Source organism: Condylostylus longicornis, unplaced genomic scaffold, assembly GCF_029603195.1.
Source record: "Condylostylus longicornis isolate FDR11 unplaced genomic scaffold, ASM2960319v2 ptg000127l, whole genome shotgun sequence".
NCBI classification, from domain to species: domain Eukaryota; kingdom Metazoa; phylum Arthropoda; class Insecta; order Diptera; family Dolichopodidae; genus Condylostylus; species Condylostylus longicornis.
The window spans coordinates 9,645-23,498 of record NW_026578095.1 but is presented as its reverse complement, the minus strand read 5'-3'; the positions used below and the strand labels follow the sequence as shown (position 1 = coordinate 23,498).

Sequence of the window (13,854 nt, the reverse complement as noted above, 5' to 3'; positions counted from 1 at the left end):
TCAAGTTTCATGAATCTGACTTTATTATTTTGCCGAATATAAAAAATTTGCTGTTGAAGTTGTATGGCAAGTACCCGAACCTGTTAAGCAATTCCACTAAAACTTCACAAATATATCTGATCTATAATCGGACACACAACTGCCAAGTTTCATGAATCTGACTTTATTATTTTTCCAAATATTAAGAATAAGCTTTTAGACTTGTATGGGAGCTACTCGAACCTGCCAAGCAATCCCACCAAAACTTTAGAAATATATCTGACCTATAATTGGACATCCGACTGCCAAATTTTATGAATCTGACTTTATTATTTTTCTAAATATTAAAAATAAGCTTTTAGACTTGTATGGGATCTACTCGAACCTGCCAAGCAATCCCACCAAAACTTTAGAAATATATCTGACCTATAATTGGACACACGACTGCCAAGTTTCATGAATCTGACTTTATTATTTTTCGAAATATTAAGAATAAGCTTTTGGACTTGTATGGGAGCTACTCGAACCTGTCAAGCAATCCCACCAAAACTTCAGAAATATGTCTGATCTACAATCGGACACACAACTGTCAAGTTTCATGAATCTGACTTTATTATTTTTCCAAATATAAAAAATTTGCTGTTGGAGTTGTATGGCAGCCACCCGAACCGGTGCAGCTATCCCATAATAATTTTTAGAGCATGTGTAAAATGTAATTGGACACATGTATACAAAATTTTATATTTATAGTTTTATTAGTTTTCGAAATATTTAAAATAAACTCTTTGAGTTGTATGGCAGCTACCCGAACCCGTTGTCCGAATTAGTCCAGTAACAGTAGGGTTCGTCCTTGGCACAAAAGAAAGAACTTGTGAAAGTTTGGTGTCGATAGCATTATTCGTTTTTGAGTTATCGTGCGATCGGACGGACGGACGGACGGACGGACGGACGGACGGACGGACGGACATGTCTAAATCGACGCAGAATTTTACGCTGAGCAAGAATATATATATATGTCCATACCGCAGATGACTCCTTCAAGTAGTTACAAACTCCATACCAAAGTTAATATACCCTTCACGAAGTGCAGGGTATAATTATGTAAAATTTTTGGAAATTTTTTTTTGATATAATGAATTATTGACGTAAAATGTCTCTATTCACTATTGCGTTACTGCATATTTAAATATATACGACAATATGAGAACATCATAAACAAAAAATATTTTTTGGGAGTATTGTGTTAATTAAAAACTAATCATATATGATTTATAAAGTAGTAAGTTGCAAAGTTACAAGTATTTATACAATACAATAAAAAAACAGAAATGTGCAGCCTAATACAAAATATATTGTTCTTAATATCTTAACCAATAATTTTCTACTAGTATTAAGAAAAGAAATTACTTAAAAAAAGAATTTAAAAAAAAGAAAGTGTTTTTTTGGGAATAACTTTTAAAATTTATCCATTGCGCCATATTTATTCAAAGCTCTTTTGTAAACTCATGAAATAATCTAATTTTTAAAGAACAACAAATTTAGCCAAATTATATGTTAAATTAATGTCAAATTAAAACAAGGTAAAGTCTATTTATATAAAATTTTCTCTTTTTTCCTTACTTCTATAATAAATTATTATAAAAAATTTTTCGTATTCTATTTCTAAAAATTTATTATAAATTCATTGATTTTCCAATACATAAGTTAATTCTGACTCCTTTTACTATAATCACAGTGTGTCGAACTAATTCGAAGAAACAAAATTACTGAACTTACTGTGTTCAATTTAACAACAAAATAATTTTCATATTAATAATTTTTGTATTTGAATTGGTATACATTCATTTACTACTTTTTATATTATCATTAACATCATCTTTGTCTTCAAACAAAAAAGAAAACACGGAGGAAAATAAAATAAAAGCCAGAACATTTAAATGAACTATCATAAGAGGCTGGATGTGATAAAAATCAAAACTAAAATCAAAAGAAAACATAAGTACTAATAATGTTATTTGGATGAGGTATAAAATTTTCAAACGTTATTCGAAATCTATAAATAAGGAAAAAAAATTTTTTTTGGTTATTCGAAGTTTTAAAGGCTATTCTATATAAAGCACACGGGTATAGAGGAAAATCGATTCCGACGACGCTAAACAAATCACATTTCAAAAAGAAAGAAAAATATTTGCACTTTTACTGCTTCTTTGACTCTACTTTATTTTTATACTTCAAACCTGCACAGAATGTTTCATTTGAAAATTTTTTAAATCTAGAATTGACAATTTGAGCAATCTGAAACACGATAATCAATAAATTTTTAAATAATGGAAACAAGTTATGTAATACAAGGTTATTTGTGTGTTCACTCTTACATGTTTATATAGAAAAAAAATTTTTAATTACAACGCAATAATTTTATATAACAAGTTTTACATAACCAACTTTTTAAATAAACGAACGAAGATAAAGTTTTAAATAATTCGATAAAACAAAATCGAATAGTCGGTTAAAAATGAAATTAGCTTAACTCTTCCAATTTTATTGCACTCTCAATTGTTTATTATAATATATTTTTGTAGTACATTTTCCCATGGTCCATATATAACATAAAATAATTTTCCATCGCAGCAGTTGCAAATATTCCACATGAATATCAGAACAGGACTATAATACAATGTTTTTTTAGTGTTTTCTTCAACTTACATAAGTGATACATCCCGTACGAAAATATTCAAAATATATGATTTTTCGAATTTCTTCTTATTTAATTTTTTATAAAGTTTTTTTGGTCATATTGCCTTCCTGCTACTGATTTTTTTTCTTTTTTTTTCGCAAATTAAAAAATTATTGTTTTTTTTATAAATGCATGCACATAAACATACATACAATTCGTTGAAGTATAACTCTTCCTCTATAACTCTTCCCTCTATCAGTTTTAGTTCGCTTAGCATTTAAAAACAAAAAAGAAAGAAATTTGAAACAGAACAAAATATGTTAAACGAGATAAAGATACAAAAAAAAAATCGCAAAAAAGTTTTTCTGCGTTGTTTTCAAATTCACACCAAATTCTCTTCAAAGCACACAAAACTAATTTTGGCTTCCAATTAATTTTATGACTTAATTAGTAAAATTTTCAATTAATTTGTATTTTTGCTGCATTTTTGGTGGATTTTTTAAATTTTACACTGATTTTTCTTTTTAGCACTTTTCCAACAAATTTTTGAAAAATGTGCTTATTAGTTTCACTCTGCCGTTCGTGGGTATGTTTAAAAAACTTCTATACTCTTCAAGATAGTAATCTGAAATTTTATATGTACATGGATCTTTATTAGAAACACAAAGTTTTTAATAACCTCCTCACCTCTAAAAATTATACCCCCCCCCCCCCCCCCCAAATGTCTAAAAATCCACTTTTTTAACTGTTTATTGAATGGAAACCATAAGCACTTTTCAAATTTTACAGACACGGCAAAGCAGTCGCTTACTTTTTCTACCACACCAAACATAATTTGAACTTGACCGTTAAAAGCAATGACCGTTAGAATTTACTGTTATTTAAAATCCGTTTTTTCCAAATGTTTGATGTCGTAATTTTTTTAGACCCTAGTTTGTAAAAGTTTGAAATTATTTAACAGTTTATTTTGTTAGAAGAATATTTTTTTCCACCTCCAACTCCTTTCAAGTTATTGTCTCTCGAAATTTGTAAAATTTAAGTTTTTGTCATCTTATATTTCCGAAGCTAAAATCTTTTTCAAATTTCTATAAATGCACAAAGCTAACCTTTTTGCTTTTTTAAAAGTTTAGCCTCTTTAAATTTTTTTCAAAGACCTTTATTTCAATGACAGCATAAATCGTTTCCTTTTTTGCAAACGCAGAAAAGCAGTGGGTTGCTTTTTCTATCGTGGCGTACTATATTTAAACTTTAGTACAAAATGACCGCTAAAATTTATCGCTGTCTAAAATCCGTTTTTTCCAAAATTTTGATGTCGTTCTTCTTCTAGACCCCATTTTGTAGAAGCCTGAACTTTTAGCAGCTTTTAGATTCTAATAAATAGTTTATTTCGTTAGAAGAAAATTTTTTTCCATATCCACCCCCTCTTAACTTATCGCCTCTTAAAATTTGTAAAATTTGAATTTTTTACGCTTTATATTTCCGAAACAGCAAGCTTTTTCAAATTTATAAAAACGCAAAAAGCTAACAGTAAATTCTGTGACATTAAAAAAATATAATTTTTTTTCTTAACTCATGCAATTAACCCTTAAAATCGAGCATTATGTTAAGCCCTCTTTAAATTAATTTTTGCTTTATTTCAAAGACTGCATAAATCGTCATCCTCACTATATGCAGTCCTATAAATAGTTTCGTATATGAATGAAAATATTTTTAATAGTGTGGTAGATATACTAGACTGTGTTTAAAAGCAGTATTTTCACGAATTGTTGAAGGGAAAAGTGCTACAATACAAACCATTGGTTTGACCCAATTTTATTTCTAGTAGTGGTTTATAGTAGGTATAGTGTTTTTAAAAACAGTATTTTCGCTTGTTAAGGGGAAAAGTGCTACGACACAAACCATTGGTTTGACCCAACTTTATTAATATTTACTTACTATTTTCTTTCGAATCAGTGTTTTTCAACAATTGATAAAATTAATATGAAGATCAAGTATAAGCCATACTTGAAAAAAAAAATTCTTAATAAGTTAAATAAGTTATAGTTAAATAACTAAGAAAAATAAAATTTTGCGTACATATTTTTTCTCTAAATTTGAGCTTTAAAACATTCTAATACTCGTAAAGTTGGGTCAAACCAATGGTTTGTAGTGTAGCACTTTTCCTTCAACAAGTTAAAATACTGCTTTTAAAAACAATTTTTACGGTTTTTTTGGTTAAAAATTTTGTTGTACGAAAATAAATAATAAAGATCTATGTACATATCTATGTAGGGACGCGCGGAGAGAGAAATTTAAACTAATAAGCCCTTTTTTCAAAACTTTTTAAAGAGTGCTAAAAATAAGGGCCAAAAAGAGAAATGTTTCGATTTCTTTTGTTCATCTGAACCAATTTTATCACCCATTGAATCTAAAATTATACACCCCGTATAAAAATACCAAAACTTCAAGTAACTTTATCGAAATTCCAAGTATATAAAAAGATCTCCATACAAATAAACATTAGAGTAATTCAAAATAGTAAACTAGGGATTAAATAAGACGTACTTATTCTCTTAGTACTTTATATAGCTGGTGTACTTGGAATATATTCAAATGATTAGAACCATATTGTTAAACTTTAATTAGCCATATTTAATATCTCACTATTTGAATTACGTTTTTTAGTTACACTGTCAAATCAAAAGACTTATGTTTTTTCATTAAATATGATAATTTTTTTCAATTAAGTTACACAATTTTTCTCTTTCCAATTTTTTTTTTCAAAATATCAACGAAAATTCTTACTCTCCAAAATTTAGTGAATGGTTGAATAAATTTGAATACTTCATTAAACTTAATATTGTATATTTTGGGGACACTCTTCGTACTTCAAAATGAGGTTTTAATAATATATTTTGATATTTAATCAATTTTATCTTACCCGAAGTAAAGAAGGAGTGAGATACATAATTAGGATCTGGTTTGTTCTGCTATTTTACAATTTTATTGATAATGCTGTTTCATTATAGCCCTTGTCGCCATTTTTTTAAAATACTTGATGACACAGAGTACAATCTTAAAAAAATCTCTTTGAACCAGAATGTAAGCTAAACAATGTAAAATGAGAAATTGAAATTTGAAAATCTATGGAATATTTTTATTAGGAAAAATATTTTGTTTAAATTAAATCTTTTTAAAAAGTTATTCAAATTTATATTAAATTTGCTTTATCTCATAATTTTTATTGTTCCTTATTTCGGAACCTTTTTAACTTTCATAATTATTGATTTTTAACTTTTTATTGAGAAGCTCACAGAACTTTAATTATCAGAAAAATCTATTACAGCTAGTTATTTGCAACTTCCGAAATTAAGATTTTCGGCTTTTTACTTTGTTGTGTTAGTTATAATGGCAAGAAAATAATATTTCATGATTTTTGCATTTGACTAAGTTTTTTAATAAATTTTAAAATTGTTATTTAAAGGCGAAGATTCATTTCAATCAAACAAGGCATAATACAATCATAATAATTGTATTATAAAAACTACTAAGTCGACATTTTTAAAATGCTATTGTCAAAAATTATTGCAAACAATTATAACTTTTCTTGACCTCGGTAGGGATCACGGACCAATCCTTCTTAAGCCTAAAATAATTTACAGTATTACATTATTTACCCAGCTGTTGCTTAGTCGTATGAGATTTCTAGAGAGATCGCAAAGCAATGACTTCAATCGAACACTACCTATAGTCCCATTTAGAATTACAGCTTTATATTCGAGCAATAACTGCTTCGTCATAATAGTCTTCTAGCAGACTTTGCTCACATCTGCACTTAAAGCAGATCTTGCCTTCTATCTGATATTGTGAATTCACATCTCACTTAGACTAAGAAATTACAATATAAATAGTGAAGGCGCTAGTTATTAAACAAAAATCTAGAAAAACTTAATAATACAACAATTAATGTAATACAACAATTTTTTCACATTTGAAAAAAATATTTTGGTATACTAGACATATTTTGGTATACTAGACATATGTTCTTGAGTGACTTGCTGTTTGATCAGACTATTAAAACTATTTTTACCGACCGTATTGTGTAAACAATAGGTAGGTTATGTGATGGCAACAAATTTTGCATATCGAGTTTTCGGTGGGAACGTACTTCTCCATAGTAGGGAAGTGTAAATAAACTATTTTTAGCAACCTGTCGGTCTGTCGGTCTGTCGGTCTGTCGGTCTGTCGGTCTGTCGGTCTGTCGGTCTGTGTGTGCACGCGTGTATCTCAAGTTCGGCTGAACCGATTTTGATGAAATTTTATATGTAAGTTTGTTTCCACCATGGCACGGATCGATCAACTTTTGGTGTATATCAGGCCTCGGGAACTGCACTTTTTAGCGGGCCTGTTTTACATTTTTGAACATTTTGAAGAAAATATTCAACCGATTTACTTGAAATTTTATATATAAGCTCAGCTCGACCATCCTCAAAAATTCGTATGTTTTGGAAGAAATCAGGCATCGGCAACTAGACGTTTACTACGGGCCAAATATACATTTTTGTGTATATAAAGAGAAATAATCAACCGATTTCATTAAAATTTAATATATGAACTCCTCGTATTAAAATAATGAACATATAAATTTTTCGGAAAGATCAGAGCTCGAAAACGGATTTGCGGGCCGATTTTACATTTTTCACCATTTTGAAGAAAGTATTCAACCGATTTACTTGAAATTTCATATATAAGCTTTACTTGATCATACGCAAAAATTCCTAACTTTTGGAAGAAATCAGGCATCAGCAACTGGGCGTTTACTACGGGCCAAATATACATTTTTGTGTATATAAAGAGAAATAATCAACCGATTTCATTGAAATTTAATATATGAATTCCTCATATTAAAGCAATGACCATATAACTTTTTTGGAAAGATCAGGGCTCGAGAACTGATTTGCGGGCCGATTTTACATTTTTCACCATATCCACAGAACAAATTGATGGAATTTCTTGAAATTTGATATTTGAGTTCTGGTTGTTACCGAAACTAACTGGCGAACATTTCAGGGAATTCGGGTAGCACAAAGCGAAACTCTACTAAGAGCCAAATTATATTTTTCTAAGTATGTTAACTATAAGCTTACTAATGTCCTAAAAATTGGAAAGAAGTATTTAACAGACATTTTTATAATATTCTGTAACACTTTCATTTAACTAGACAATACACAATGCGGTCGGTTATGTGCTGACCACATCAGATTTTTTTTTGTAGTCTTTGGGTTCGTTATTCATTTTTTATATTTTTTTTGTTGATGCTTTTTGAAATTTATTAGATTCTTTTTTTATAAGATTTTAATGTATTTTCCAACTTGACGCTTCTCACTCATGTCTTTTAAATACATAGCTTTGTATTTATGTACATACATATATCCATGAATGAATGTTCATGATTTTTATTATGGTGGTATTTTAAAATATCGAAAATTTATTGTGAGGTTAATTTAATCTTTACTCGTAGATATTCGTAATTTTTAACTATACTTTAACAATTTGGTTTTTGTGTTTTATTTTTTTATTATTTTTTTCTAACTATTTTCAATAATTCTTTATTTGATTTTAATAACTTCTTTTTTTTAAGTCTTAGAGTTTGTTATCGACCGCATTGCTTACAATGCAAGAAATTTCGTATATCGAATTTTCGGTGCAAATGCACCTCGCCATACTTGTAAATAAATAATTTTCAGTGAGATGTCCGTCTATTGGTTTGTCCGAAAAAGGTTTGTGAATATCTACCTGACTGAACCAATTATGATGAAAATGTACATCTGAATTTACATTGAGAATAATATAGTTTTATCAATTTTTAGAATATGTCAGGTCTCCGGAACATTTATCATTTTTCATCATTTTTAATAAAATATTTAACAGATTAACTTGAAATTTTATATATAAGCTTCCTTTAACCATATGAGGCGAATTACATAAACTAGGAAGCGAATTTTAATTTTTTGCAAAGAACTCGTTGACGGAATTTCTTGAAATTTAAAATTTGTGTTCTCTCTGTTAACGGACAAATTTTTCAAAAAAATTGGATGGCATATCCAGACATCTTTCTAGGTATGTTAATTAAAAATTTACTGGCGCCACTAAAATTTGTTTAAAGGACATTTTCATAATCTTGCGCAACATTTTACCTAAACTAGACAATAGACCTAACTGACATCGATTGTGTGGTGACCACATCTGATTTTTTGTTTTTTTTGCTTTAATATTTTTAATATAAAGCAAAAGAAAAATGTATAACAAATATTCAATTACACATATTTATACACATATAAGAAAACTTTGAAATAAAACGAGAAAAAATAAAGTTGACCGTGTCAACTCTGTGATACCCGTACGAATCTGTTATCCTATGTGCGAATAAAAATGCCATAACTGACCATAGTCAGTTATGCCCCATAGGGCAGACTATGATTTTAAGTTGCCGTATTACCACATTAATTTATGCAAAATTTCAGTACTTTTCAATATATTCTAAGACATGGCCAAACTACTATTAAAGTTGTATGGCTGCTACCACAACGAGTGAAAAAATTTCAATGATTTTTATCATACATAATAGCCCTAATAATACACTTGTTTTAGACGAGATTTCTTTATTATACTTAATTCCAATAATTTCCGAAATAACGCCAAATAACTTTTGAAGTTGTATGGCTGCTACCAAAAGGAACCAAGCAATTTCAACGACTTTTATCAAGCACATTGACCCTACTAATATATTTAGGTGTACTAAATTTCAATGCCACAACTTTTATAGTTTCTAAGATATAGTCAAATAAATTTTGAAGTTGTATAGCAGATACAACTTGAAATTATGGAGTTGTATAAATTTAATGAAATTAGCTCAATTAGTTCTTGAGTTATCGTTGGGACGGACACACGGACCAACAGACGGACAGACAAAGCTAAATCGACTCAGAATTCGACGCAAAAGCATACACTTGAGTCTGTATCTCATACCATTATATCTTAGCGTTACAAACGGTAAGGCAAATTTAGTATACCGTTCGAACATACGTTCGTACGAGTATAATTAACAAAAGTGGTAGTAAATTTAAATAAGAAGGAAAAGTTCATGTTCATAAAAAATTTTCTGAAAATAATAAAATAACTACTCGCTCTCAATGAAAACTTACTTATAAGAAAAAAAAATTGACCATCCAATTTTTAATCTTTTTTCCTTATTTTAAATCTTTGGTCATTTGACAATCTTATTTTTGAGTCATCTTTATTATAAAGTGGAACACGTTTAATATCATAACATAGAAAAATGTCCAAGAATTTGTGATTTCAGCGGGTTATGAAATTAAGCGACGCTCGAATAAATTTACAGCATTTGAAATCAAGAAAACTTATTAAATATTTTTATGTACTTGCTTTGAAAACAGCTGAAAATGTTTTTATATGGCAAATATTTAAACAGGAAGAAAAAAAGAAATAAAAGAAATCTTTCAGCTTAATTGTGTTTCTCACTTTTCCTTCTGTTTTTTTTTATTCATTCACAATTCTTTTTTAATCAAATAAGTCTTTTTGTTCACAACATCAAATTTATACTTTTTGTTTAAAAAACTAAGAATGCTTCTTTGGATAATTTTAATTTTGTGAAATTTTGATGTCGAGAATTACGCGATTCTAAGAGAGTTTCTGTTAGGTGGGTTCGAGTATGTATGTCAAAGTTCATGCAAAGTTATGTATGTTCAAAGTTATTCAATGTAGTTTTTCCAGGAATAAGCTTAATAAAATTAGGGGGTGCGAAGTTATGAAAAAGGAGGAAAAAAAGAACAAAAGATTGAAATTAAATAAAGTTGGGTCGAACCACTGGTTTGTATAGTAGCATTTTTCCCTTCAACAAGTGAAAATACTGCTTTGCAAAGCAATCGATGTATACCTATCACACTATTAAAATTATTTTCATTCATATACGAAACTACTTCTAGGATTGCATGTATTTAGGATGAAGAATTTATACAGTTTTTGAAATAAAGCAAAAATTTCTTTAAAGAGGGGTTAACATAATGATTATGATCATTATGTTAACCCCTCGATTTTAAGAGTTAAGAAAAATAATTATATATTTTAATGTCATGGAATTTACTGTTACCTTTCAGCGTTTATAGAAATTTGAAAAAGCTTACGGTTTCGGAAATATAAGGCGTCAAAAATTTAAATTTTACAAGAAGCGATATCTTGAGAGGGGGTGGAGATGGAAAAAAATTTTCTTCTAACGAAATGAACTATTTGTTAGTACCTAAAAGTTACTAAAATTTCAGGCTCCCCAATCCTGGAGTCTAGAAGAAAAACAACATCAAAAATTTGAAAAAAACGGATTTTATGTAACGGCCATTTTGTTTTTTTAAAGTTCAAGTATAGCATCCTGTGATATAAAAACCATTCTACTGCTTTTTTGCGTTTGTAAAATGTTTCCGTTTGTGCAAGGTTTTCCATTTTTCATCAGTCAAGAATTTTACTTTTCTAATAAAAAGAAAAAAAATATTTTTAAATGACCTTAAAGATTCGAAATTTTTTTTTTCTGATTTTACTCTAATTTTTTATTTTGTTTTTAAAGATTTAGCTTGAATTTGTACTTAAGAACAAAAAAAAACAGGAATTGCTTAAAAAATTTAAATTATGATTGCAATTTAAACATTTTATAATAGTTTTATTGTGTTTCACTTTTTAGCACTTTTCCAAAAAAAAATTTAAAAAAAAAAGGTGCTTATTAGTTTGACTCTGTTCGTCCGACAGTGGATATGTTTACAAAACGTTTACACCCTTGAAAATAAAGGACTGACATTTCATACGTATATAGATCTTTACTAGAAACTTTTCAAATTTTGCAAACAATAGTGGTTGGCTTTTTCTACCGTGGCATATCATAACTAAATTTTAAGAAAACAAAATGGATGTTAAATTTACCGTCACCTAAAGCCAAATTTTTGATATTGTTTTTCTTCTAGACCGAAAGGTTTAGTAAATTAGCAGCTCTTAGACATTAGTAACTAGTTCATTTCGTTAGAAGAATATTTTTTTTCAACTCCATCTCCTCTCAAGTTATCACCTTTCGAAATTTGTAAAATTCGAATTTTTGGCACTTTATATTTCCGAAACTCGAATTTCTATAAATGCAGAAAGCTAACGGTAATTGCCATGTCATTAAAAATTTTTCCGATCTCACGGAATTAACTTTTAAATTCGAGAATTATTTTAACGCTTCCTTCAATTTTTTTTTGTTTATTGCAATGTATTCAACATTTATCATTTTAAAGGAAATGAATTTTTGAAATACGTGTATGAATTAAAGTAATTTTAATAATACGAGTATTGTACATAGCTGATTGTTCTTAAAAGCAGCATTTTTACTTGTTGAAAGGAAAAGTGCTAAATTATAAACCATTGGTTTGACCCAACTTTATTTTTTTTTTATTTGCTACTACAAACCTCTTCTGATAAAAATAAGTAAGCTTAGTAAAAGGCAGAAATATATGGTAAAGAATTTACAAGGAGAAACAGGGAAAAGGAGAAAAGAATATAAAAACAGCAGCAGCAATAACAACGGCTGCTTTGCAATAATAGCAACAGTAGCAAAAATAAAATTGGGTGGTTTTAATTTAGCATTTTTCCCTTCAATAAGCCAATATACTGTTTTTACTTTCTAATTACTTTCATTCATATACGAATGTATTTGAAAAATTGCATATCTTGTGGATGAGTGTTGAATACATTTCAATAAACCAAAACAAAATTGAAAGATGCGTTGAAATAATGCTCCAATTTAAGGGCTAATTGCGTGAGATAAGAAAAATTATTATATTTTCAATTACATAGTAATTACCGTTAGCTTTCTGCATTTACAGAAATTCGGAAAAGCTTGCAGTTTCGGTAATATAAAGTGCCAAAAATTCGAATTTTACAAATGTCAAAAGATGATAACTTGAGAGGAGACAGAGGTTGGAAAAAACTTTCTGCGAACGAAATAAACTATTTAGAAATATCTAAGAGTTGCTAAGAGTAAAAGAAAAACGGTATCAAAAATTTATAAAAAACGAACTTTAGATAATGATAAAATTTAACGACCATTTCGTTTGCTTAAAGTTCAAGTATGGTACACCGCGTTATAAGAAGAATCCCGTTGTTCTTTTACGTTTGCAAAATTTGAAAATGTTCATTGCAATAAAAAGTTAAAAAATGACATTTTGAATTTTACTAATACAACATCATAGTTGTGAAATTAATAAGTAAAGTGCTTATTACACTAATAATTTAACTTAATGGAAATTTCTTCATGCAACTGCAGAACAGTAATTGACGTAATCAAAGGAACGAGTTAAAGGCAGAAATCTGCCTTTTTCTGCCTTTAACTCGTTCCTTTGATTACGTCATCCATCTTTTCTGCAGTTGCATGAAGAAATTTCCATTAAGTTAAATTAAAAAATGACATTTTTTGGACTTCGGGGACAATAACTTTTAAAGAGGGAGATAGTTAAGAATTTTCTTCTACGAAAGTTAGGTTCTAGTAAACATCTATGTACATACAAAACTTCAACTTTCTATCTTGAAGGCATGTTTTGTAAACAAGTACACGGGCGGACGGTTGAACGTACGGATAGAGTGAAACTATGCACGTTTTTTTTTGCAAAATTTTAAGAGAATGAAACTATGCAAAAATTTTTTGGAAAAGTGCTAAAAATAAAAAAAAAGAACAACAATAATTGAATGTTAGTTGTACTGAAGGTAAATGAAAACGCCTTTAGGCAACTGGTTCAAAGGCTTTTTTAATTTTGCTAGTATTGCGCTGTTTTGTTTTTTAACTTTATGCTCTTTGTAACTAAATCATGCTTTGTACTTGCTTTCAACATCATAACATAAAAGAATAGCTAAAGTAAATAACAAATTAAAAAAAATAATAATCATATAATCGACTATTGCGTAGTTTAGTGAAAGTGTTCCAGAAGATTATGAAAATGCATTTTGAACACTTTCTTTCAATTTTAGGGATTTAGCAATCTTTCAGCTAACATACCTAGAAAAATGTAAATTTGGCTCTTAGTAGAGTTTCGCTTTTTGAGACCCGAATTCCCTGAAAAGGTCTTCATTTAGTTTCGGTAAAAGCAAGAAGTCAAATATCAAATTTCAATAAATTCCATCAAACC

At 28.7% G+C, this 13,854-nt stretch overlaps 1 protein-coding gene across 2 annotated transcripts in view; it reads right to left on the bottom strand.

The window, feature by feature from the left end:
• The window catches only part of LOC129614926 (uncharacterized), a 91,165-nt gene extending 85,523 nt beyond the window's left edge, over window positions 1-5,642 (bottom strand). For both annotated transcript variants that reach the window (XM_055529884.1, XM_055529885.1), the window contains exon 1: window positions 5,577-5,642. In XM_055529884.1, coding sequence (XP_055385859.1) covers window positions 5,577-5,603 — 27 coding nt within the window. In that variant the 5' untranslated portion in view covers window positions 5,604-5,642. The remainder of the gene's footprint in view (window positions 1-5,576) is intronic.
• Window positions 5,643-13,854: the final 8,212 nt, after the last annotated feature.